The sequence below is a fragment of the Temnothorax americanus genome, unplaced genomic scaffold (assembly GCF_048541705.1).
Source record: "Temnothorax americanus isolate GAGA-0224 unplaced genomic scaffold, ASM4854170v1 Scaffold21, whole genome shotgun sequence".
Taxonomy (NCBI): domain Eukaryota; kingdom Metazoa; phylum Arthropoda; class Insecta; order Hymenoptera; family Formicidae; genus Temnothorax; species Temnothorax americanus.
This window is the reverse complement of record NW_027509349.1, coordinates 1,384,041-1,409,280: the sequence shown is the minus strand read 5'-3', so window position 1 is coordinate 1,409,280 and position 25,240 is coordinate 1,384,041. Positions and strand designations below refer to the sequence as shown.

Below are 25,240 nucleotides of genomic sequence, written 5' to 3'. Positions count from 1 at the left end.
ATAGTCTGTAATAATTTATATTATTTACTTGAACACTAGGAAAATTTTCCGTGTACTTTCTCTAATCCTTGCGTTAAATGTGTGTATAGTTCTTATGACAAGCCGGTTAAACGCAACGAACTAATAAATTTGATCGTTTCTCTATCCATAAATTGTGATATATATACTCCGTAAAAGAGATTTCCTACTGTTACGTTAATAATTTTTATTTCTTTTCGATGAAAGTTCTGACGATACTCCTTATTAAAATAAAATATGTACGCGACTGAAATTTCAATAGCGTCTGCTAGCGGTTGTTTTACCACGCATGCGTGAGCGTCACCCAACTTTGCGAGGGACACAAGTAAACAAAAGATCTGGCGCGTCTCTCATTCGGGCGGGTCGGCTCCGAGGGATCTGATACCTGCTGATCGATGATCCACAAAATAAAGCTGGAATGTCCTTCAGGTAAGTACACATGTCACTTGCATTTGTTTTAATCATTGAGGTTCTTAAGTTCTCGAGTTAAATTTGTTCTGATTGTTAAAGTTTCTTAAGTTCTCGAGTTAAACCATTAAATTATGCTCTCTGTTTTTCTAACTCTCAAAATTTACATATAAATTTTTTGCATAATTAACTGACTGAATAAATAAAAAATCTCGACTTTCGAAGAAATAATTTTCACATCGTGACAAATATAATAATTCCTCTTTCATAATTTGTTAAATTAAAAAAATTTTCACGTGTATTTTTAGTTAAAAAAACACAAATTGTCAATAACTTGAACATTTTCTAGGGATTATTAATTGTTAAGTAATTATTAAGTCGTGAACATGAAACACGTGGTGTTACACATAGCTAGGGAATATTTCAGAATTTGTAGAAATTATTTCGATATGCCTGAGCTTATAAAAATATATATTTTTTTAAATAAATTGTATACGTATTTTAGTAACGTATACAACAGACGGGTAAACTGTCTCTAATTGTGGTCTAATCTTGACATATAATGAGATTTTGTTTATTTATGGCGGGAATATAGCGGGGGAAGCGTGTCACATTCTCTGCGAGCAACGCGTTCCTCATGGTGTCGCTTGCTACCGAGCTGAGCGTCCCAAGCGAGTTCTGATAACAGTCCCTCACACCCTTGAACATCCGAGCTACCTGTTCGCGACATCGAGTTGCAGCTGTGTTTCCGAGTAGCATAATCATGTCCGTGCGCGTCGCTTTTATCAATGAACGTCGTAAACTCAGCCGGTAGAGTTTCGTAGAGTAAGATCTACATGTGGCGTTGGGGTCAGGAAAAATAATCTGCGATCGCGTCTTATAGTGAATCTGATGATTAAATTACAATTCAACACCAATCTGCACAATTCACACACCTCTGTTTTGTATCTCATTTTACTATATGTCAATTTAATATATTTTCGTTAACATTTCATTAACATAATATTTTCGAAATTTTAATATTACATATTTTTGAAACTGAGATTAAATTAACATTTTATTTAAATACTCTTAAAATTAACCGAGGGATATATTATTATTATTTATTTTCTCCTGTGAGACTCAATTACTAAGAAATTTTATATGTTCTTAATTAATTTTATAATTCCGAAATTATCGAACGTAAAAAAGGCTTTCTGGGAATTAAATAACAACAAAAAGCAATTAAAATCTGAATACGAGGGTTCTTACAAAAACGTGAACTGTGATAGGACAAAATATCACATGTTTTTGCATTTATTTGAATTTCCTCCTATTTCGATTTTTTCCCTTTTCTTTAAAAGATCTTTGGTTCTATTGAAATAAATAACAGATTTTCTTTCCGAGGTACTACACTAAATATAAAGCAATAGCAGTATATCTGCGAAATGACAAATAGAAGTGTTCTAGAATGTCCCAAAGTGAAAAATTGTTTTTTTTTCCTCGAAAAGAAAAAGGAAAACTAGGGTTCGTTTCTGTTTAGGCATGATATTCTTAGAAGCTTTTCTTTGGGCTTAGTCTTTACTGAGAAAAGCAGGTATAGGCATCAATACAAGTATGTGTTTAATAAACGTACGACAGATTATTTATTAATTATTGAATAATAATAGTAGTGTCGAATGCTTTAATAGTACTCGACGGTAAGATTTATCTAATACTTAAAAACTATATTTTTTCCTTAACATAATTAATTGAGGTTTAACGTTTAACTGAATATAAAAAAAGAATGATTGGTCATAAAACATTTTTCCGCATCTGCGAATATATCATGCAGCATTACTCTTCAAGAGAAGAAGAGAAGAGAAATATAATTGGTTTATAAAATTTTAAAATAAATTCCATCCGCGCATTGCAGATAAACGCAAATCCCGCATGAGCCTTTTAGCCAACATTTATCAATATTTCAATCCGTTTTTAATAGATTTGGTTGTCTAATCGCGTTGCATTATATATAAATATGAAAAATAATTATATTATATTATAATTACATTATAATCTACAATGCCGTATATGTATATATATATATATATATAGTTCATGTCATTTCTTCTAAGAATTTTTTTATACGCGTAAGAAGTTAGAATTATATTGATAAGAAATTAATCATAGTCGTCGATTAATTGCTAGCATAACTTTGCATTTGAATATATTTCAGACCCGTCTTAATGTAATTCCTGAGTAATCGATAAGGAGATTTCTGCATGATTTAAAACGGATTAAACGATTGAGGGAAAGATGACATTAATAAACGTCTCCCCGTCAGTAAACAATGCAGAAAAGATTAACGCGGATCCTAAAAATTTGAACCTGAATATCAACGTGAAGGTTCCCGAACTTTTCTCCAAGCTTTTCTACGTTTCAATTATCACATCATTTGTTTTATTGATGGGCGTATCAGCGATAATATCGCTACAACTGCAAGAGTTACGAATGCAGGTGAGAAACATTTATTTCGGTAATAAGAGACGCTTTCGGATGTTCCTTGCGTCGAAAATTGTCAGCCTTTCATCTCTTTGTCTCTATAGATATATGCTTCTGTGTCACCTACATGTTTACTACGTAAATGGAACGCGTCTGAAACCTAACGATTCTGAATAAGCACGATAGTGCGATATTGTGACATGCTCTGAGAATTAATCATCCATTCTTTTTATCGTGCGAAATGTGCATACGACGAATATTACGTGTACGAATTATTTTGCAGCCTACTGCTCTACTTAGCGATCGCGTTAGCGCGCATAATCATGTATCAGATAACAAATCGTGGACGTAAAAAAGTATTTGACGTCATCTTTATATGTAATTTCCAACTTTTATCCTTTTCTTTCGAAAGCGCATATATATTCTTAAAAAATGATGGCTTTCCTGAAAGAAAATCTTATACCTCATAAGATTTTTAAGAATTTTTTATATTTTTTAAATTGACAAAGTTTTAAAAGAAATAGCTTAACCCCCTCGTATAGGCCACGCTTATTTTTTGCCCGCGTGTAAGTTACACACTTACATCTGGAGAACATTTTTTACTTTTAACTTTCGAAACAATCAACGTATTGTGTTTTTTATTTCAATCGTTCGTAAATTTTCTGAGAATTATGATGGTAATCTTAGAATATGTAAAAAAAAAAATTATTGCCAAAAAATACACGATTAAAAAATATAAATGAGTTCTAAACGTAGTTCCAAATTTCGTTGGGATCCCTGAGACTTTGTTTCAGTGTAGCTTTCGAGGGTTAAACATCTTCAAATTTTATGTCTTTTTCGGAAATTATAGAACGAGAAATCTTAGAATATTTCAGAATTTACGTATATAAAGAATTCTAGTAAAGATATAGACTTTCGCAGTATTTCTGAAAAGTAAAGTTCTAATATGTACAGAATCTAAAAAATTTTTTTAATTTATTTGAAAAATTGTGTGAAGATGAAGTTTAAAAAATTTTTTTTACTAGGGTTAATGCAGTAATTTTTAATGTCTCTTTAATATATTGTCCAGTGAGTTTTATATGTTTGCAATAGAAGTTTTATTATCATGAGAAAGCGTAAAACATTCAGTATTTAACACAATATTTTTATCTCTTTCATATATATTTCAGGTGGAATCTCTCATGTTGATGTGTCAAGACAAAGGCAATCAAAATAATCGTGTTGAAGAGTTAAATCGATTCCAGCGAGCAACAGATTATAACGATTCTGTTAACCTTTTTACATTATTCGAGCACCCCAATCAAATAAAAGTAAGAGATGATGGACGTAACGACACTGTTACGTTAATGCCTTACGATCAGACAGTTTCGGATCAATCGACATCTCATGATAATAATGCAATTGAAAGAAATGTCAGTAGATCAACATATTATAAAAAGAATACAATTAAAAGAAATGCGAGTAATCTTTCAAAGAGATCAAAGAGATTGATAAGTAAATTGATAAAAATGTTGTTCTTGGATTTCAACAACAAGCGAAATTTCCCGCGTTTTGAAATGAAAAATTATATAACGTCGGAAGGTGAAATAAGCAGCGATCACGAATTGAACCGTGACGTATGGGATGAACCGCATATGATAAGATTGCGAAGAATGGTAAGAGATACCGAAGAACGACAGAGCGAGGAAAAGAATGAAACACGGCGCAGGAAGGAAAGCGAGGAGCAACGTCAGAGCGAGGAGGAAGGTGAAAAACGACAAAGCGAGAAAAGTAATAGAACACGGCGACGGAGCGAGAAAAAAGGTGAAAAACGGCGACAGAACAGAAGAGGGCACAAACACAATCACAGATCGAGTATATTATCTTTATCAATATTAATTTTAATATTTTCCATTCGTGAGATCGAACGAACAAACTGAATTATGAATTATTACTGTTGTGCCGGTTAATCGATTTTGCTTAATCGATTAACGCTGAGTTAACTCAATGCAATTTATCTGAAAACGAAAGGAATAACTACCGCCAAGAAATAATTTCAATTTATCTTACAGAACCGTTACTACCATTAGTAGCTACGTTCAAAGGTGGAATGGACACACTAGATTTTAATCTAACACGTACTCCTACAGGTAAACAAAATGTTAAAGCAGTACGATAGCATTGATAGCAGATTCAAAGAGAATATTACGACAAATTGGTGCCAATCGCCTACGTTAAACTTGTATTCTTCCGGCAATCTGCTGATTTAATCTGACGGCAGATTGCCAGCAGATCGTCGGCAGAATCGAGCATAATCTGTCGTTTTGTAACCATTTAAGCGGAATGTATTCTTTAAATTGTTACACGTCAGTCTACTGTTATATTCCACTGACAAATTCTGTTACGTTTCTATTGGCATTTTGCCGACGAATTTTGTAATAAAAATTCTGGAAATAGATCTGTTTTCAACAGATTTGACTGTCTGGATTAGTATAGTTCTTATTAAAGAACAAAATCTCATGATTCTAGTGTTTTTCGAGCTCATATATATATATATATATATATATATATATATATATATATATAATTCAACAACTGAACTATTTCTTATATATAATACGAGATATTCGTGTTGCACATTGCATCTTAAAAATAAAAACTTATTTCTCTCTTTTTTAGATAGCTATAATATCGGGCCTTGGATTAAAAGCGAACATGACAACCATCAATATGAGTTCACAAAGTTTCATTTGGTGGAGGGTAATATGGCGATCGAAGTTGCCATAAATGGTTTATATATGATCTCTGTACAGGTAGAGACCTGTTTATTGAATTATAATATTGGGAAGATATTATAAGAGTATTAGCCATATATGTCCTTATATAATATATCAAATTTTATGCCAAGAGAGGGCAGTGGGCACGATGTGTCTCTTTTCATTCTCATTGCATAGTAAAATTTATACATTTCTCATCAAAATTTCGTTACTTATAAGCTTAGATTATATGCATAGCTTTATATAGCTTTATATAGATTTATATGGATAAATTGCATGCTCCCGTTAAAACAGTATAAGAGGCGTTAAGACAGTATAAAAAAAGAATACAATAATAAATTAGATGCTTTCCTTATCGGTCTTTATCTGTGTAGTTGGTGGACAGAAAAAGAAGAGTAGTTTATACAAAAAGTAATTATTTTTTTGCTTTTAAAGAAATGTGGATTTCTTTTTCTCTCTCATTCTCATATTTCCCTTACATCGTCCTTATCCAGTATATTGTGAGACGGAGAAAATATCTGATCAGATATATATGTCGTTCAATGTTGCCTATGAACACGCAGTCTACTTATATACATCTATATGCTTATCTATGCTATATGTAATTGTAATACTATATTTGTAGAACAATAATTCCATAGACTCTTATATAATATCTGTGCAAAAGTTCAAATAATTTTTTTCCTTGGAATTGTACTGAGAAAGAGACATATCGTCATTTGAAAGCTCCCTATTGACTGTGTGTGTGTGTGTGTGTGGTGCGTATGCCAGTATTATTATAATTCAATGGATCTATGTAAATATCTATCACATCGAAGTATTTTTCTACTTGTCATAAATAAAAAATCATATTTATTACAGATTACTTATTATGGAACACCGCCAAATTATTCTTATGGGATATTATTAAAATCTGAAGGTGCATCGAAAAAAGAAATGCTCATTACATGTTCTGCCGTTTCTTCTGAAAACGGTAACAGAGTGTCATGTTACACAAGTATAATTAAGTATCTAAAGAAAAGAGACAGATTGTCTCTGCAACAAGTGGAGAAGAATAGGTAAATATGAAGATGTGTGTAAATACTCTTATCTTTTTTTTTTTTCAGAACTCCAACAATGTGAAAATTAATTAGTTTTGAAAATGTTTGGACACTTGTTCAGACATCTTTATGACGTTCGTTTATACGTAGTATATTCTACCAATATTTTTTTACTTATTTCAAGAACAATTTAAATCTTTTAATATTTTTATACATACATATTGTTGTAAACCTTTCTGGGATTCTTGGAAACTTTGTTTACTTTAATAATTGTCGATCTAGACAGTTCATTTTGCAATTAATTGATGTGTGATGCCTTCAGGATGCAAAATAAATTTCAAAATAACATTTTGCACTTTTAGAGCACTTGATATGAAAGAGGGATATAGTCAAATACAAATCACGCTGCTTGCCAATGATAGAAGACGCTCAATGTAGAGTTTATATGACCTTCTGAAATAGATATAAATATATACGCATTAAGCCAACCGTATATAAGTGACAAGTGTAATGTTTATAATGATTATAAGTCAACGGTTGTGATTAGTAGAATTAAGATAAAAAATCTTGAGCCTACGACGTAACTTAAAATACATATTAGGGTGTACAGGGTGTCCAAAAATTACGTTCTTTCACTGACAGATTCTGTGGAATATTCTAAGGCGAAAAACTTTTATGCGAAAATATCGAGGCTATAATAATTTTTAAATGGGAAGCACTTAAAGTTGACCAATTAATTTGGCGCTTTAGTACTGTGTAACGTATTTAAACGCGTATAAATTTTCACAAATTCAATGGTCAACTTTAAGTGCTTCCCATTTAAAAACTATTATAGCCTTGACATTTTTGCATAAAATCCATTTACAACTATTAGATTAGCCTCAACCTTTAAATACTTCTATAATCAAAGGCCCCTCAACATTTTCGCATAAGAGTTTTCGTCTTAGAGTGATCTACAGAATCTGTGAAAAGGACGTCCGGTAATTTTGAAACACTCTGCATACATGTATGTGATATCATATCGCTGCTACATTCGATGAACTGTATCTTATTAACAGGAATGTTACACGTGGTAGCATAAATTATCATTGTAATGTTCGAATATTATTGTAATAACCGAAAATCAAGGTTATAAGAATGTAATGAAACGCGACAAGTGTCATTTCTACTCATTTGAAAAAGCATGAAGTGTAAGATGCTATTCTAAGACAAAGGATAAGAAATAGTAGTCAATCATATTTGTAATAAATTAATTGACTCCTACTCTCAGGTTTTATCCGGCATATTATATTTTTAATATTTAATACTGACTCAGACAAATACGCCGTTTTTCAAATGTGAAAATGGAAACATGCGCAAATTCCTTTCATTACTTTATTCGTTCATAAGTTTTACACTATGTTATGTGGAAGATTCTGGTGTGTTATACATATTTTTATATAAAAGATATTTCTTCTCAAGAAAATATATTTATAAATTGCATATTGTACTCCAAAAATGGAATCTTCTACAGATGTGATGTTACTAGTATTATTGATAATTAGTGATATTCGCAAATTTACTCATTTCTTATTTTAAGGTATCTGCCAGACATTTTTTATACTTTTGTAAATGATATTGGGGGAAGAAAACTTTTGTTATCTTTGTATGTTATAGCTATGTTATAGCTAAATATTAAATTTGACATTCTGTCAGTGAATGAATATGCATGTAAAAAGAATTTTAATAAAATATTGAGAGAACCCATGCTATTCGTATACAATTTAAATTGTATTAAAGGAAACGATTACCCTCATTCTTATGCTAAAAAAAGACATTTTTTGTCAAACAGCGCATTACGGATCTGTTGAACTTTATTCTGATTTTATTTAGAGGACTAAAGAGAGAAAGAAAATTACGAATTTTATTTCTGATTGTCCCCGCATTTCTAAAATTTATTTATATTTATGCGTACAAATATAAAGTTACAGAAACGTAGGAAGTATATATACAACAGTGTATTTACAATGACGATATACAAAACTTACGAATTAATATGAGTATATAATAATTGTACGCTTTTATACATGCTTATGTGACTAATACGCGAGCTTCGTCATTAATAACTTACGCCACTTGAATACACCTACGCGCTCACGACTTACACTATAAATACAAAAACTATTTGGTAATCGTTGGTACCACCAAGAGAGTACTGATTCTTTGTCAAGAATTAAATCGGTTTATTTAAAGAAATCTTTTTACGAAAACAGCTTCTCTTTCTTTTGCGTTATTTCTGCACGTGCAAAGTTTGACATTTGTAAACTCAGAATTACGGTTGACATATCCATCTACTGAGATATCTTATTGTGTCGTGAATTAGCTGACTGCTCGTAAATAAGCGATGTTCTCCTCTTGCGTCGCTCTCTTAATACTCACGTTTGCAATAACGATCAAGTCAAAATGAGAGAGTGAGCGAGAGAAAAAGCATGCCACGATATTTTCATTACTACTAAAATAAGATTGATGACAGGAAGCTTTGCAATAAGAATACTGTTCGAACATTATTTTTCTAATGACTTCGTAATACGGTCATTCGATTGTACCTGCGATGAGAAAACTATGAAGTAGCGCGTATCATCGATACGATGTAACTGAATTCAAATTAACGTATCAAGTCATAAAAATTGGGATATCAAAAGATTTCATCATTTGAACCGCTATATCTCGCGTGTGTCTTAATTATTATAAAATTTATCTGACTGATTTGATCATTCTATGCACTAAAACTCTTACGGCTAGTTCTTTATATTATTAGAAATAGAATTAAACATACAGAGGGTGACCCGTAAAGATCGTAACAACGCTTAAGGACAGATTTCTGAAATTATTTTGAGAGTATCCTAATATCAAAGCATTGAAGCTGTAATAGTTTTTTAATTATAAGCATTTAACATTAATGATCAGGTCGCCTAAGGTTCGCACAGTCAGGTACAGAAAACGTCTGATGCCTTTTCGCTAGAGTTTCTCAAATAATAGTTTGAGCACTCCCATTTTCAAGCAAACTATGATCGTATGTTTTTCAAAGATGTTTAGTATCCGCGCAGTTTATTGTACAATGCGCAGTATCAAAGACGAAAACTGACCGTCACCTCTCTTGTCAATATCGATATAAAGATTACATATATGCAAAAATAGTGAGATCACTTTTGCTAAAATTCGCAGTCTATATAGATAATAACATCTTACTAAAAATAACAGAAGAAAAAAACACTGTCGGGTGACATTTCTTTCAGAGATTTATTGTTTATTTTACACACATAAGATGCATTTGTGCAAATATCAGTAAGAGCGATCTCACTATCTTTGCATATGTAATCTCTATCTCGACAAGATGGGCGGCAGTTAACTATCATTTTTAGCACTGTGAATTGTACCACATTTGAGCGCGTAAATTTTAGACGACTCTGTGTTCGCTAATTTTTATACTTATACACAAAAACTGTTACAGCTTCGACATTTTGTACTAAGATTTTCGTCTCAAAGTGACCACAAAAATCTATCCTTAAATGTTGCGAAAATCTTAATGGGACACTGTGTATTCAGGGTGTCTGATAATTACCGTCTCATCTCTTGTGCAGATAGAGCGGATTAAACTGGATAGAAAAGCCCTTTACCATTTTACGAGTTTCTCAATAATTAATGAGAAGTTAATTAACAAAGACTTGCGAAAAGCGTGTAATGTGCATCCACGTGATTCAACGACAAGAGACAGCGTTACGCATTATTTGTGATTGCTAGACGCACGTTCCTCGCGTTACGCGTTGCAACCACAATCATTGTGTAGCACTAGATCTCTTCTCGCCGAATCGCGCAGACACACGCTCTTTACTGATTATTATCTCATTAATTATTGCAAAAATAGCACAGGACTTTTCGAGTCTACCCACAAGAGGTAGTCCGCAAATTATGAGAAACCCTGTATAACGATTAAACAACCAATCTATTCAGGCACGTTGATTTGTGGTAAAATGGTAAAATCGTGGGTCCAACACACAAGAATATTATTTTTTCATTACATTCGTCAATATTCATTAATTTTTTTCAAAAGCAGGAAGTCACGTGTTCCCTTTAACGTCACCTTCTGCTAGTCCTTCAAGAATTATCATTAACTTTAGGCTTCGGAAGGTCCGAAAGATCGAACCCGAATAATAGAATTTCGAAAGCAATCGGGAAATATATTGTTTATTCAACTACCAAATTACCGTCTGGTTTCGCTGGCCTCTGCATCAAAGAGTGGTGTTTTCTTCAATTTCCATTGTGAACGGGAAATCGCAATCTAATGACAGCCGCAACTCTTAACGACCATGTTCTTGTATTTCTTCAGGATGACATTGCTCTCATCCAGGAAATACAAAACCGAAATGGCCGAAAGCTTAGTGGGCGCGCAGCACGGCTTGGGTACCTTGCCTGGGCTCACCAAGTGCACTAGAGTCTGAACTATCGCGTGATTGGTCGCGTTCATATGAGCGTTCAACGGAAAGTTGCACTCCCCGCTGCAGTAATACGCGTCATATCCATCCGGCGCGATAATCCAATCCTGCGTAACGAAATAAAAGGTATATAAGGAATGACGCATGTATGATCTTAGCCTGCTGGTCCCTCACCGCGCGCACTCGTCGGATTCGTAGAAAAAACACGATTCCTCGCTTGTGACACCGTGTAATCCGACACGGCTGCCGCGAGGGAACCAGAGGCTTTAAAATACGCTGATTAATGGCTCACCTGCCACTGCAAATCGCGAAAGCTGACATACAACGTTTGGATCTTGCAGGTCCGTGAATATTGCGCTCCAGGATCTGCAAAAACATATTATCTTTCGTCACTACACGTATAGCTTCTTCATTTATGAATTTTGCCGATTGACATAGAGAACAGAAACGAAAAAGAAGAAAGAGAAAGAGGAAAAAAAATCAAATTTATATTTCATGTTCACATATAAATTAATTATATGTAAATGTACATATAAGAGTTAAATGGGATTGCTGTATCCCATACTTACCAGTGTAAGGATTATTTCGGTAATCCCAACTAGTTACCTCGCTCTTCTTCTTCCTCTTAGCATCGCGTTTCTGTCGGACTTTGGCCTCTCTTACGCCCGAGCTCTTGAAGTAACCCACTATGAAGGGTTGCTTGTCCGGATCACCACGGAGTCCTACCGCTATCCCGATATCTTCCGGTTTCACTTCGTGCGCTGCAACACATCAATTGAAGGAATGAACGGATGAAGTCATTAAACTGGTAGCAGCAATGACAGCTTATTTTTCTCTAGGAATATATTTCTTCAAAGGACAGAGAGATACGATCGACTGAAGCAATACAGAAGAGTAACATAATGATATACGAAAGAGCCATATCTGAAATAGAGGAGGAAACAAGAGAGAATACATACATACATATATATATATATATATATATATATATATATATATAAATACATAAAGAGAAGGAAAATATGTTGAAAGCCGCTAGAAATATCGATGCATCGTTACTCCTGACGCGCTCGAGAGAGACGTTCTGCGAAAATCGCGTTGCGAAAACAGGAGGCTCACATATTTCGAATCTTTGTTCCGTAAGTGGAATGTATCGGGTATACGTGTTTATTAGAATGGCCTGCGTCTCGGGTATTATTAATAGTCAACCTTCATGAATATTGAACGCTCAAGAATCCCGGCGCAAAGTCAAGCCCGGCTTATCTTAGACGTTCACTTCCAACGCGCGTTTCAGTCGTCTCGTTTTAATTGCTCTGGAAAATTCCAGGATTGTTGCACAAGAGGTCCTCGCACAAAATTCGTGTCCGTTCGAGCGAATCGGATTCATCGAGCGGACACGCGTGCTTATCCATCTTTTTTTTTTTTCTTTGATTTTCACGATCGAGGTCCGGAGGATCCCTCGATATTTTTTTCATTACAACTTCATTACGCCGATAATTCGTTCGTTTGGAAAGTTATCGCGCCCGTTTACTCGGACTCGGATTATTCCTCGCGATCCTATCTCTCTCGGCGAATGAAGTCTTAAGAAAAAAGAAAAGTTCCGCGATAAATCTCGATCCCGATCGCGGCGAGATCGGGAATGCCTAGGAGAGGCCGCCTCGTCGCCGCTCGAACGATCGTGCATGCAAACGATCCGGTCGCACTCGCGCCCGGAGAGTACCGTCCACCGTCCCCCCCCCCCCGGCTAGTATCGCAGTACCGCGGTGCGCGCGGGCCCGAGAAAGCTAGTAAATTGACCGGCAGGAATGCGCATTCGCCGTGATTGCGGCGGACACCTGCCGCCGCAGTTGTTGCACTTTGCGCTGCTCCTGAGGAATGCGCCGGGCACCGCCGCGCACGGCTGCCTGATGGCCTCTCCGAGGCGACGTATATTTCAAGTTCTGTGTCAAAAGTAATTTTGTCATCCTTCCCGTACGCTCCAGCCGTCCAGCATCGGCTGGTCGCATCGGCGCGGCGATGAATGGCCATTAAACCCACGCTCTACCTCCTGTACATATACGCGTATAGCCGCATAAGGGAACGTAATTACGGTTTTCGAAAGCGGACACGCGATGCCGCCGACGCCGATCGTAGCTGCAAATTAAAAGGTTGATTACACTTGGTGAACGTCGTCGGGATCATTCGCGGACGATCTCGCTGTGTTTCTCCTTTCGTTATTAATCCGCATTCAGAGAATTCAGCGGTTTCGCGCAGGATAAGACCAAAAAAAGAGAGAAAAGAAGCGATTACGGATATATTAGGGTACATCGGAGTAATAAAACTCTTCATTCAGCTTTGCGCGTTCATTCCTCTTCGCGCAAGGTAAATTGAGTTCGGAAACTGAAGTCTTATTCGATACCTGATAACTGACGAGAATATCTTCCAATTGTTACCATCAGCATGGACGATGGATTGAATTTTTATCTAAAATAAATCTTCGAACTCACAACTTTGCCGAAATAATCAGCGCGTCATTGGTGATGCTTCATCTCTTCAATAAAGAATCACTGCCAATTTGATTCGTGCGGTCGAAGAAACGGATGTGTCTAAAGAATGCATAATTGTTGGTTTATATTTAGAATTAGCTTATATTTGGACACAAGTGGGGTATCCTTGGAGTTTCTCACGCGGAGAAACACGCGGCGAGAGAAAGAGAGAGGGGTAGAGAGAGAGAGAGAGAGAGAGAGCGAGAGAGAGAGGCAGGAATCAGGCGTAAAGATTCGTGAGAGGCACATGTGACTCTCCGATCTTGCGTTTTATATTGAACGATCAAAGGTAAACCGGTTGCGGGTTCTGAAGAGCGAGACGAGAGGAACGAGGAGAGAAGCCAGATGAAAGAGAAAGAGAGCAAGTAATGAAATAATCTAGGCGCGGCGAACAACAAACCACACGTACACACGTACACACGTGCACAGATGTAACATGCTTGAATACGTACGCGCTATTTGTGATTGATTCGATATTTATATATCCACATTAATATCCAACGTTGCCCATCTCTATCTTATTACAATTTTCATACAAAATGTAATATAACGCTAGTTTACAAATTCTTATTTTGTTTTTGTTCAATCAATAAATATACTCTATTTAAAATATCTTAGGCCATATATATATATTGGCAATACAAAATTTGGACTAAATGGAACTTATATCAATTATGAGGAGACTCGTTATCAAGAATAGTGAGACGAAAACATGATGAGTGATGATTATTACTGGTCTCTTCTAAGAGAAGCTGTCAACAGCTTACGAGAGGCAAAATATTCATATACAAAACATTTTAATATATCTTTTGAATTACAAATGAAGCTTAGTTATTGCAAACATAAAATTCTTCAATTTTTATACTGTTATTACTTTTCCTGAAAAATTTTGGCATTTACTATTTATTGCAAAATTTTGAAATCGCGATAAAAGCATTTCTAAATGTGTAGGAACATTTTGGTTGGCAAATCGCGTTAATATACTTTGACCGTAATGCCGAGATAAAAGCGTTTTAATATTTAAATAACAATTCGAATAACAAAAGAACGATCTTTTTGAAACTAAATGAATAAAGAGTTACTCTCGCAGTCAAATAGTTTTATGTTATTCCTAAACGATTAATATCTTATGACTATAGTTCGATTACGATCTGCTCGGCAGCTGTGTTGTGTTACCAAATCGAGCGGAATTTTCATCGTGATAATCTAACAAACAGATGTAGATCATCTATCTTCCTTGGCAACAATTCTCGTTTAGAAATTCAATGACAAAATCGAACCCAATCCTTTTCGTCGTATCTCTTTTTTTTCCTTCACCTTTTTCTCTCTGTTTTTTTTTCTCTCCTGTCCTACTCAAGAGAACTGCTGTTCTCTTGAATATAACGTGAGCACCTCTCGAGTGAGTCTACCTCATCAGCGTGGGAAGACAAGGCGACGCCATCGCAGATGATGTGTGCAGTGTGGTAACAAAGTGTGCAAGTCAATCGCAAGAAAGATCAAGAGAAGCCAAACAACGTTTAACTTCTCAAATGCAATAGAAAACAAGCTTAAGTTTTTTCAAATATAATTATATTAAACTGTAAAAACAAGAAAGCGCGGCAAAGCCACAAAACTTACAAAAAAACTTTACGCCGAAATTAAATAGCTTCGACATTCCAATTATAAATTTGCAAATTTGCAAATTCATAATATTGACTTCAATGTAATAAAGTCTTTAATTAATGATTTGAATTAATGAAAAGTGTCATTTCTCGTGGTATTAAGGAGATTCGATATTTTCGACGCTACGAAATGCGTTTTTTCGTCAATCTAAATCGCGATGAGACGCAGTACGAGTAAGCGTCTCTTCTCGTAAGTCGCAAGTGCAGAAAAACTAGGAAGAGATTCGAGATTCAAGAGCTGTCAACTCGCTACTAATCTTTCCTGTCACGCACACGCGCTTTAGCACAAAGGTATGGCGCGGTGAGAGCGCTGAACAGGTAATAGTACACAAAAAAAACACACGAATACACATGACCGCCAGGCGTGTGAGAAGTTGAGAACCGAGGAGAGATACGCTCCTCTAATTCAAATAAAACACTTGAAGCCTATATACCTACATTTTTAAAATATTGCTTTAATTCCTTTTAGTGACACAAGTCGACACAAGTGTCGACACAAGTGTCGTTCTGTCTTTGTTATTCATTATTGAATGCCAAGAAGGATAGAACGATATGTTCGTGTCGACTTGTGTCACTAAAAGGAAAGCAGCCATTATGAGGCTCTCGGAAGCCAAACCGAATCGACTCAAATAAAAGATTAAGAAAATCGACGAAATAACTAATAATGTATATTAAAATTTGCAAAAAGTTGAGTTGATTAACTTGGCTTCCGAGAGACTCGTATATAGGAAATCGATCGATTGTTCTTTTTAATTATTATTACTTTCGTCGCCTAAAATAGATAGATATGAAAGGCGTATTTCCGGACAATCAAGAGTTAAGATTTGAGTTTCCTCATACTTCGCTCGCGACCCGATTTCGATAAATATCGAACGTGTTTATTATCAAACCGGAAGCCGTTCTATATTTAGCACGCCGTTCCTAAGAAGTCGGGCTAAGAAGTTCGGACGGAAACACGTTAAGAGAGACTTGCGATTTAATTCGCGTTTAGAGTTCTTACTCGGACGTTCCGCCTATTCTTTTCTTTATAAATATCTTCTTTTTGTCTTTTAATAATACATCCAGCTACATCTGTCTTTACGGGAATAGCGTAGATGAGAATAAAATTTTTTATTTTGCAATTTCAAATATCAAACAAATATCTTGCGGCATTTTTTTCAAGACCAAAACAATCCAATGGAAGGAAATTAGAAAAGATAAAAGCGCTTACCTGAACGTTCATCGCGTACGGAGAGATACAGTCCTCGATTTCCTTCCGGATTGTTTATCCAGTGATCAAGAGCCTCGGTGGTGTTGAATGTCAGCCAGCCCCTCTTGCTGTCCGTAACATTTACGGCATCGATGTACTGTAATTCTCGAATCCTGAAATTGAGACGAGAGAGCTGTATCTCTATCCCGCTCCCGGGATAAATTTGCAACAAACAATATAGGAATGCGTACGAATTTATCGTCGTAGTGAATTTTCTAATTGACGGTTCGTCTAAATTTACGAGAACTTATTTCAACGAATCTTATTTCGAGATGCGATGGCGAAAAATATATTTGACGCTTAGTATCGAAGAGTTGCAACAATCAACAGCCTAAATAGTAAATAAGTCACGCTCGTGCGTAATATAGGAAGCAAAGCAATATAAGAAGTTTAAAGGCCAAAATGCGAACAAGTTAGGAAGAGTTAAAGTAAGTAATATAAACTAATAGCCTATTTCGAAAGTTGACTTCGGACGATTCGACAAAGACTGATTGTACACGAATGAATAAGCGATTCCGAAAGACTACGTATCCTCAAATGCGGATGTTCACATACGCACTAATATTTTACTAATAGCTATTCATACTCAGAAATTCTTCAAATTAAAACTACGTTTATGTAAGATATATCCTAGAACATATTTTTAAGCTCCGATTCGTTTAATGTCTCTTTCCATCAATGTAGATTAATTTTAATCTCGGTTCAACTTACTCTTCTTATCTTTTTCTAATTCTTAATTCTAGAAAAAGATAAAAAGCAGTTGAACCGAGATTAAAGTTAATCTACATTGTTAGAAATAAACGGACACAAGAAATGCAGAGAATTTCAGTCTCTGCATTCATAAAATCGCCACAGGCATTACTGATTACGGTGCAACGACAGGTATTCTTTAGTGTGAATAGATAGACGTATACTCTTCGTGCACGTAAACACGATGTAAAGCCAATGCTGTACGCTCAACAACATCGATCGTCACGCACGACGTGTCGCTCGAATGCCTCGTCGTGATTCCACGTATTGTAATTTCTAATTAATCGCGAAGCCGCGCGCGTGCCGCGTATCAATAAGATCCTCAGTCAGAGAAAACACGCCGATCATTGTTCATTAAGCAAATGATCTTCGCAGCGTCTAACTCTTATCGTTTTTCCGCAAATCGATTATCGTAATTGAACAGACTGTGAGATTCCCTGCTTTCTTCGGGGTCGAGCCTCGATGGCTTCCCTTCATCTGACGAAACCGAGATCGAACGAAATCGATTTGCAAATTTGACGAACCCAAATTTCGATTAAACATCCAAACTTTCTTGGACAATGAATAAGGTTTTTATTGGATAGATTTATATATCCATTTGCACGAACATATTTATGGCTCTTGCCAGCAACATATGAACAATTGTTAAACATACATATCTATTAAAAAAATAATTAAATAAGAACAAAAGGATTCTATTTCCGAATCAATAGAAGAAATTTTCTAAAATTCTCGAAGCTTCGCTTCAACTTCCATTTACAGACGATCAATCCTGTCGTTTCAATTGTTAAATGTAACTTTTCGAGAACGCTTATCGACGTTTATCGTTGAAATTCCGCATTCATGTTCGTAACGATGTGCCGCGAAGAGGTTTCATTACGAAAGCAACGAGTCGCCAGCTTGTCTCGCGAGGATGAAGAGGTAGGGGGAGGGAGGAGAAAAAGGAGGAGGTAGAGAATGCGTCACGCATAGTTTGACTTTGATGGAAAGAGCCGAAAGAGCCGGCGCGAGGAGGGTGAGAAGAAGATAGACGCAGCAGCGGCCGAGCGCAACTGCGTAGGCAGAGGAGACGAAGAAACACGCGAGGAGAGCCTGTTAGCCCGTCTCCACGGCTAATTTACCTCAATTTACGGAATAGCGTTTCCTGTCGGGGCCTGTATATCGGTCAGGCTCAGGTCGCCGGTGCCAAAAGTCTCCGCGGAGGGAAGAGAAACGGGGACGACGCGAGACGCGCACTCGGCCTGTCACTCTCCTCAATCCCCCCCCCCCGGCAGTAAATCAAACGGCTAGAAGAGGTCGTTCTAGGTGACCGAAACTTGCGAAACGAAAGATCCAAACCTCGGATAACGCATGGACCTTCGTATCTGATGTGTTAGAGGAGTTTAGCGCGGGGTCTAATGCCTCGATCTGAGGCCGATTACGCTAAGCTACTTCAGAAGCGAACGTCTCCGTAGATCTTCGACGCAAAATTTCAGGGAAGGCTTAGTTTGCGGTCTCACAAATTTGTTGTAGAACCATCTTCGTTTAACTCTCTCAGCGAAAAAGCCGCTGATTGGAATCTAAGAAATTTTTGAGCTCCTTACTCTCCGGAATGTCAAACTTTGAAGACAACTATAGAGACGCGCGTGATTCCGAGTACCGAGAAATGCCGGGTGCAGCGACGATCTGTGAAAAGGGACAATTCTCTTCGAATTAAATTCCCTTCGAATAAAAAGGGTCATTGAAAAGTGTACTTAAAAAGCACAGTTACGACGGCCATTAGCGGCGACGGAGCGTCTCGTGACTCACGGTTTGTAGGACGGAGCTGCACGTTCATTAGATAGAGCGTCACTAGACAGACCGTCGCCATTTACCGCCGGCGTGGAGGTTTGCCCTCCCGGATTAACTCACCACGCTTTCCTTTTTACGATTCAGTTCCCACCCGGGACGGGTTGGTCCCCGCCGGTGGCCCTGCGGCTAACGGCTACATCTGTATCCACGATGTATTTCCGATTATCCGCTCGTCCGCTCTGCGCGTTATCCGCGCACAATTGTTTCCTAAACCGCCAAACCGCAAGATAAATATCATCTTGCAATACACACACAATACGAAAAGAAGCTAAAACGTCTCTCTCGTCCTTTAAGCGAGGAAGATGTATACGATACGAACGAGAAAGATGGAGAAGTCGAAGATACACGAGGGAGAACGTTCGGCGGAATACTCGGAGTTTTTCCCCCTAACGTTCCAGGTAGAACAAATGCCTGAGACTCTTTCGGCGAAGGATTAAGGACCTCCTAATTAGGGGTACGATGACGATGTCAAAAACCGCGAAGGATGCCCGGAGGAACGTGAAATTGGTCTAACCTTAGGCGTCCTTGGCACAAGGCAAAACGGGCGAACAGCGCGAGTACCGCGTCTTTCATTTCGGTCTTATTATCGCAACACGAAGATGTTTTTTTAACTCTCGTTAAACCTCTTGAAAAAATTTCATTAAAATCCTATCTCCAGTTTCTTGCGTTACTTGGCGATTCTTAAATTCGCTTAAATACTCCGGCGAGATTATCTGGAAGTATAGAAAATTGATAATTCTTCTCTTACCCGTTCTCAGTCTTCAACACCCGGTACACCGTGATTGTGTAGGAGTTATGGATCCTCCGATTCCTCATGTGTAAGTGGTGATACAGCCTAAGCTCACCGCCGATCAAGTATTCTTCAGGTGGTACCTCGGACACGTCGAACCAGAGCCTCTTCCCACGTTCGTGTCTCACCGGCGGGACGTGATGATCTATTTTAAATTACAAGTCTGCGATCAGCACGGGCACCATTCGGAGAGTGGCCGCTCACAATAGTAATCACGAAACAAAAATCATGTCTCACGTATATCCACGTTCGATTTTAGAGGTTTCTAAGTTTTACTGAATGGGGCGCTCTGAAATTCATTCTTGCTGAAAATAGTTAAACAGAGATAAAACGATCCGAAAATGATTTAGTTACAACAGCACAAGGTTTCAGAAAGGGACGTATTTTGCACGTTCTTGGTATGTATCTTGACAAATTGTCTCTCCGTCCTCACCGGAAGATTCTACCTAATGCAGTCCACTTCAAGAACGATCGTGTAAATGGTCAGCCTAGATTATCGGCGCAAAGCTTTGAAACTTATGACTCAGAACTTCGGTCGAACCATTTTTACGGGAACATCGGGCGGTCAATTAGTCCTTCTTCCCAACGAGGAGATAACGTTCCGTTATCGCGAAACGAAATTTCTACGAGAGAGCTCCGGGGCCGATAATGGGACCCTTGGTGAGTCCCACCTGAATTCTCCGAGGAGGCCCTTAGAAATGAACCGTGGACAATTCGCAGCGTGAAATCGAGCTTTTTCTTACCGTCAAAGTGGTTGCCGCCCTGCGAGCGAAGGAAGGGCGGTAGGGGAGAAGTACCCTTCCTTCGCGGTAGACTCAGGGGGGGGAAAGGGGGGTTCTAAGTAATGCCTAATGCCTCCGCTGAAGTGGGCGGCTTGGATCTGAACGGGGACGCGAGGCGAGCGGGCATGGAGGGGAAGGGGGGACATAAAAATTTGTTTTGTTTTTTCGTTCCGACGGTCGCATTCCAACGGTACCAGATTGCCGGGGCCTCCTCGGCTCTCGGGGTGGTCTCAAATAGCTTTTGGGACCGTCCGTGGAGCGTTCTGTGGCGAGGCGCGTTTTTGTTTTTTACGCCGCCGCCCGCCGCCGCCGCGCGGTACCTTCCCGTCGTCTCCCCCTCCGCCGTGTCTTCCTAATGTGTATGTATGCGTGCGTCAGTACACGCGATACGGCGAGACCGGGCGAGAGAAGGGTAGAATAAGTCTTACCCGCGTATTTTCTTAATTCTTGAGACACAGCGGGCGAAATTCTGATCACATCTTCAATAGAATCTTTAAAAAAAAAAAAGAAAAGGAAAAAAATTATATGTATAATCTTTTCTAAAAGTGAGATTCTAAAACAGATTTCTGCCGTCATGCGTTCAGATTCGATACGATGTCAAAACTAGGGAGAAGGGGGAGGGGGGTTTTAATTGACACACGTTCGTATATTGCGAATGAATGGAAAGATCAAACGGCCATCGACATCGCGCCGAAAAAAATCCCCCCGGTCGCACGGATCCGTTACACACATTCAGTTCCGCCGCGAATCCATCCATCTCCAAGATCCAGCAGGATCCTAATCTTCATAATTCGTAGCCGCGCGTCTCCCTCCGGGCAACCGGGCCCGTTCCCGCTGTCCGCGTGAAGAAGGAGCGGAGGGGAAAAAGGAGCAAAAGGATGGGAGGGGACGAGCCCGGGCCCCAAGTTGAGACATTTTAACCTGCCTGTGGCTTCGCGCGCGAGGAAAGAAAGATGCTTATTGACTCGTCTTTCCCAGGGGGGTATCCCATGAAACACGGCGGTGAGAGGGGAACGGAGGGAGAGAAGTGACTTTGTATATACATATAAGACGTATGGGGGCCTACACGGCGCGGGGTCCGCGCTCGCGTGTTGTGCAACCCGTGTGGCGATTGATGCACTCCAAATCAATCCTTTCTATCCTTGTTTTTTCTGATCTCGATCCTCCGTTTCTGTCCCTCTGTCTCCCTCGCGTTGACCTGACCACCATCTTTGTCTTCACCTCGCGCTCTCATCGTTATCTCGCACCTACAGCGGATATCACTTGCAGGTATAATTATACCGATTTATATGCACGCCGCATTTCGCGTCGAGCAGCCTAGAACATTCCTCACCGTTTCCCCGACGAGGACGACAGCAAAATAGAAAACCGGACATACGAACGCGCAGAGAGAACGAGAGGAGGGGGAAGGGTAGGAGGCAATAACGGGTTTCCGGGGAATCTGATGAGCGAGGAGGAAAAAAGGGAAGATGGAGAATTCTTAGATTCCTCATCGGGTTGACGATTTTTTTCTTTTTTTTTTTTTAATTCGAATCGCAGAGTCGCGAAACGGCGACAACGCGGTCGATTTTCGAGAACTCGTTACGTGCGCCTCGCATTCCTCCTCGTGACTTCACACCCCAGGAACGTGCCCGAGATGGAAAACTATGTACCTGTGCTTTAATCTGTCTTGTCAAAGGACTTTGCCGCGCTGGGACATTTCTCGGGGACTACTTGGCACGAGGAATTCGGAGATCGCAAAGAGATGCGCCATGTTTTAGCATTTGAAACATAAAGAACCTTAAAGGCTGTCTAAAGGACCTTCTTTTGTGCAGCAGTAAATTCGACCTAAAGTTCTTCGCATGCAGGAACGATCATGATACCTTTGTAAAAAAGGGGAGAATAATTCGAAATCTATTCCCTGTTTTTCATGTTTCCGCGTTGAACGTGCGCAACTTTTTACGATGGCGGATGTTCATATTTCTTAGCAGAAATCGCCACGCGTTGAATAAACTGTTTCGCGCTTGAGATCCTGATGTGAATAGCGAACGATTGCAGGTGAACGAACGCGAAGAAGATATTTATTCGAGTGAAATGTGTATCGCATAATCGCACAAAATCTCATTTTCAATTAATTCTTCGAGCCGATTCTTCGAGCAATTTAGCGCCGGTTCTATCTTGACGAAAACCTGATTTGATCTGCATTCTCAATATTTTAATATTCAACGTTAAATATATATATATATACACACGTTAATAATTAGTAATATATGTGTAAAGTTCCATATATAATACTTAGCTTAAACTTCAAAGTAAAGTAAGGGGGAAGATAACAGTTTGCTTAAGATTAAATAATTATTTTTTGCTTTCAAAGCTATTTACGCATCCTTAATTCACACGAAAGCCATGAACATATAATAATATATATATAAACGAGATAAAATATATAAAATATAAAGTATATATAATTAAGAAGCAATAGATGCTTCGACACTCCAGCTACGAAGAAATCGACTTCAAATTAATCAATAAATCTATCAGTTTCGCTCTGCGTTACTCTCCGGTAAGGTCCTCTCAATCGAATTGATTCATACTCACTGTGTGTCATGAAAGTCATGATGACATCGCTCTGATCGATCGCCTTCAGATCTTGACCGCTGAGGTCGAACTCCCCGGCCTTGTGACGATGCGCCATGGGCTTCTCCTCCTCGTCCTCGCCAAGGGCGTTCTTGTAGATGTCCAGCAGGAACTTGGGCGCCGACCTCCTGACTTGGGGAGGTCTGCCGACGGTGTTCCGCGGACGTTCCGGGAGTCCCAGCAGATTCAGGATCTCGTGCTCCACCTCGCGCTTCTCACGCTGATCCACCACACGGTGGATTATCGTCTGATCGTATCCGTTGTCCACGTATAAACCGCTCATCTTCTCGGCGCTACCAACGGTCAAATCGCCGAGGATTGATGCGAGGATCAGCAGGACGGAAAGGGGTTGGACTGACATGATTATATCGAGGGGAGATCAGTATCTTTTAATCGCAACCGACCTTTTGCCTCCCTTTTCGAGCCTCTGCTCTTCTTCCTATCGACTTTTCTTTTCCCTTCTTCTCTTTCACTCCGCAAGATACTTCGGCTCGTGCCTTAATCACTGAACAGAGTTCTCTGACTTCTCTCCTCTTCTCCGTCTCGTATAAATTCTTCTTTCTTTTCCTCTCCTCACTTTCCTCCGCTCATTTATCTGCGAAAGAAGGGAGGCTCTTCACCTTTCTCTTCCCGTGTTTTCTTCAACGCCGCGGCGTCGTATCTTCCCGCAGCTTCAGCGACGGCACGAAAGTTCTGGAACTATTCGAACGTCATCGGGCACCTCGAGCGAACGATTCAAGGGTCACCGAGACGGAGAGTGTCCGTGCTTAGTAGCTAAACAAGTTGAAGAATCTAAAGTGGCTGAAAATCTAGGGACTCGACGATCCCATCGCGAGCCGACGGTCGATGAGATTCTTGAGTAACGGTGATCTTGATCGATACGGATTCTGGTGAACGGTGATCTGGATCAACGACGCTCCCCGGCACGGCAATTGCGCGCGTTGCGGTCTCGTTGTCAGGAATGGACATCGCGTGCGCGCGCGCGCGCACACACGTACACACACGCGGCTACAGGCAGCGCTCTTCGTCCTCGAGTGTCCTTAGCGGCTTGGTGACCTCGTGCTACGACTCGCTCCGCCGTTTCGTCCGCTGGTACCATGAAAATCTCGGTGACCGCGGCTGTCCCGATCGTCGCTCTTGTCGGCGCGCGCCAGAAATTCTATGTCGCTACGACTGTGCCGGGATTCGACGACTTCGATGAGGGAAGCGGGAAATTTGCCGTGCATCGCGCTTTCCCCGATGATGCGTCGCGCGTTTCTGTCGAATCACGGTACGGTCACTGTTTTTCCTCAATAGCAACTCCAGTTTACGTCGCGAATCGCGAAACAACTCCGCTAAGTCTATAGGTTCCAGATCTAATAGCTTGAATCTTCTTGCCTTTCAAGAAAGCTCTTCTCACTCGCAACAAACAGTACGAAACGTCAATGCTATAAACTCCGCAATAACTGTCCAAATCTTTACTAATTTAAAAATCCAACTATTAATTCGAATTAATCTCTAATATTAAAAACAAAATACAGACAAAACGATCACTTCTCCCGAATATCCTTATTTCTGCCGGGCGCTTCTTTGGAACTTTGCAATACACTGCTCAGCACTCCGAGGCAGTCTGTCGAGAGTATGGTGCTCGCAAAACTGACAAACAACACCAGGGTTGATCGCCGATCGTCGACGTGACGAGGAACGATTGGCGCTCGTCGGGATCGGTGACACCCCAGGATCGAGATCCGGGACGATCTCTCGCTAGCCCGCTATAGGTGCGATCGAGCGTCTGTCAACGACTGTCGATGCAGACTCGGGGGAACCAGCGGCGTACGGCGTACGCCCGTCGTCGGTGGACCGTGAATGACAGTGGGTCACCGCGGGTGACTCCTGGCGACTCT

At 39.2% G+C, this 25,240-nt stretch overlaps 2 protein-coding genes across 5 annotated transcripts; one reads left to right on the top strand and one right to left on the bottom strand.

Moving 5' to 3' along the window:
* Positions 1–112: 112 nt before the first annotated feature.
* Positions 113–8,424, top strand: LOC143897932 (uncharacterized). 2 transcript variants are annotated; one of them, XM_077406929.1, is made up of 7 exons: positions 113–447; positions 2,621–2,901; positions 4,056–4,689; positions 4,938–5,015; positions 5,545–5,678; positions 6,504–6,700; positions 7,045–8,424. In XM_077406929.1, exons 2-7 carry the CDS (start codon positions 2,701–2,703, stop codon positions 7,118–7,120), a joined length of 1,320 nt encoding a protein of 439 aa, XP_077263055.1. In that variant the 5' UTR covers positions 113–447; positions 2,621–2,700; the 3' UTR covers positions 7,121–8,424. The 2 variants fall into 2 exon arrangements, with proteins under 2 accessions (XP_077263055.1, XP_077263054.1); XM_077406928.1 differs by having other exon boundaries at positions 117–447; positions 4,056–4,740.
* On the bottom strand, positions 6,729–25,240 carry Gbb (glass bottom boat). Of its 3 annotated transcripts, none has more exons than XR_013257041.1 (7): positions 23,319–25,240; positions 19,918–20,104; positions 16,551–16,702; positions 11,724–11,915; positions 11,447–11,520; positions 10,927–11,261; positions 6,729–7,135 (listed from the first exon to the last, which is right to left on the bottom strand). XR_013257041.1 is itself a non-coding variant. In XM_077406930.1 (6 exons), the coding sequence occupies exons 1-6, from the start codon at positions 23,716–23,718 to the stop codon at positions 11,001–11,003; spliced, it is 1,266 nt and encodes a 421-aa protein (XP_077263056.1). In that variant the 5' UTR covers positions 23,719–25,240; the 3' UTR covers positions 10,711–11,000. The 3 variants fall into 3 exon arrangements, 1 of the variants encoding a protein (XP_077263056.1); XR_013257040.1 differs by lacking the exon at positions 6,729–7,135 and adding an exon at positions 10,711–10,814; XM_077406930.1 differs by lacking the exon at positions 6,729–7,135 and having other exon boundaries at positions 10,711–11,261.

What these genes read in the sequence shown, in the direction of transcription:
- LOC143897932 (XM_077406928.1), top strand. Translation starts at nt 2,701, where the DNA reads ATGACATTAATAAACGTCTCCCCGTCAGTAAACAATGCAGAAAAGATT. An exon ending in TCTAACACGTACTCCTACAG is followed by an intron (nt 5,016 to 5,544) that starts GTAAACAAAATG and finishes TCTCTTTTTTAG; the next exon opens with ATAGCTATAATATCGGGCCT. An exon ending in CAACAAGTGGAGAAGAATAG is followed by an intron (nt 6,701 to 7,044) that starts GTAAATATGAAG and finishes TTGCACTTTTAG; the next exon opens with AGCACTTGATATGAAAGAGG.
- Gbb (XM_077406930.1), bottom strand. Translation starts at nt 23,718, where the DNA reads ATGTCAGTCCAACCCCTTTCCGTCCTGCTGATCCTCGCATCAATCCTC. An exon ending in CATGACTTTCATGACACACA is followed by an intron (nt 20,105 to 23,318) that starts GTGAGTATGAAT and finishes AATTTAAAATAG; the next exon opens with ATCATCACGTCCCGCCGGTG. An exon ending in CCGAAATAATCCTTACACTG is followed by an intron (nt 11,521 to 11,723) that starts GTAAGTATGGGA and finishes ATGTTTTTGCAG; the next exon opens with ATCCTGGAGCGCAATATTCA.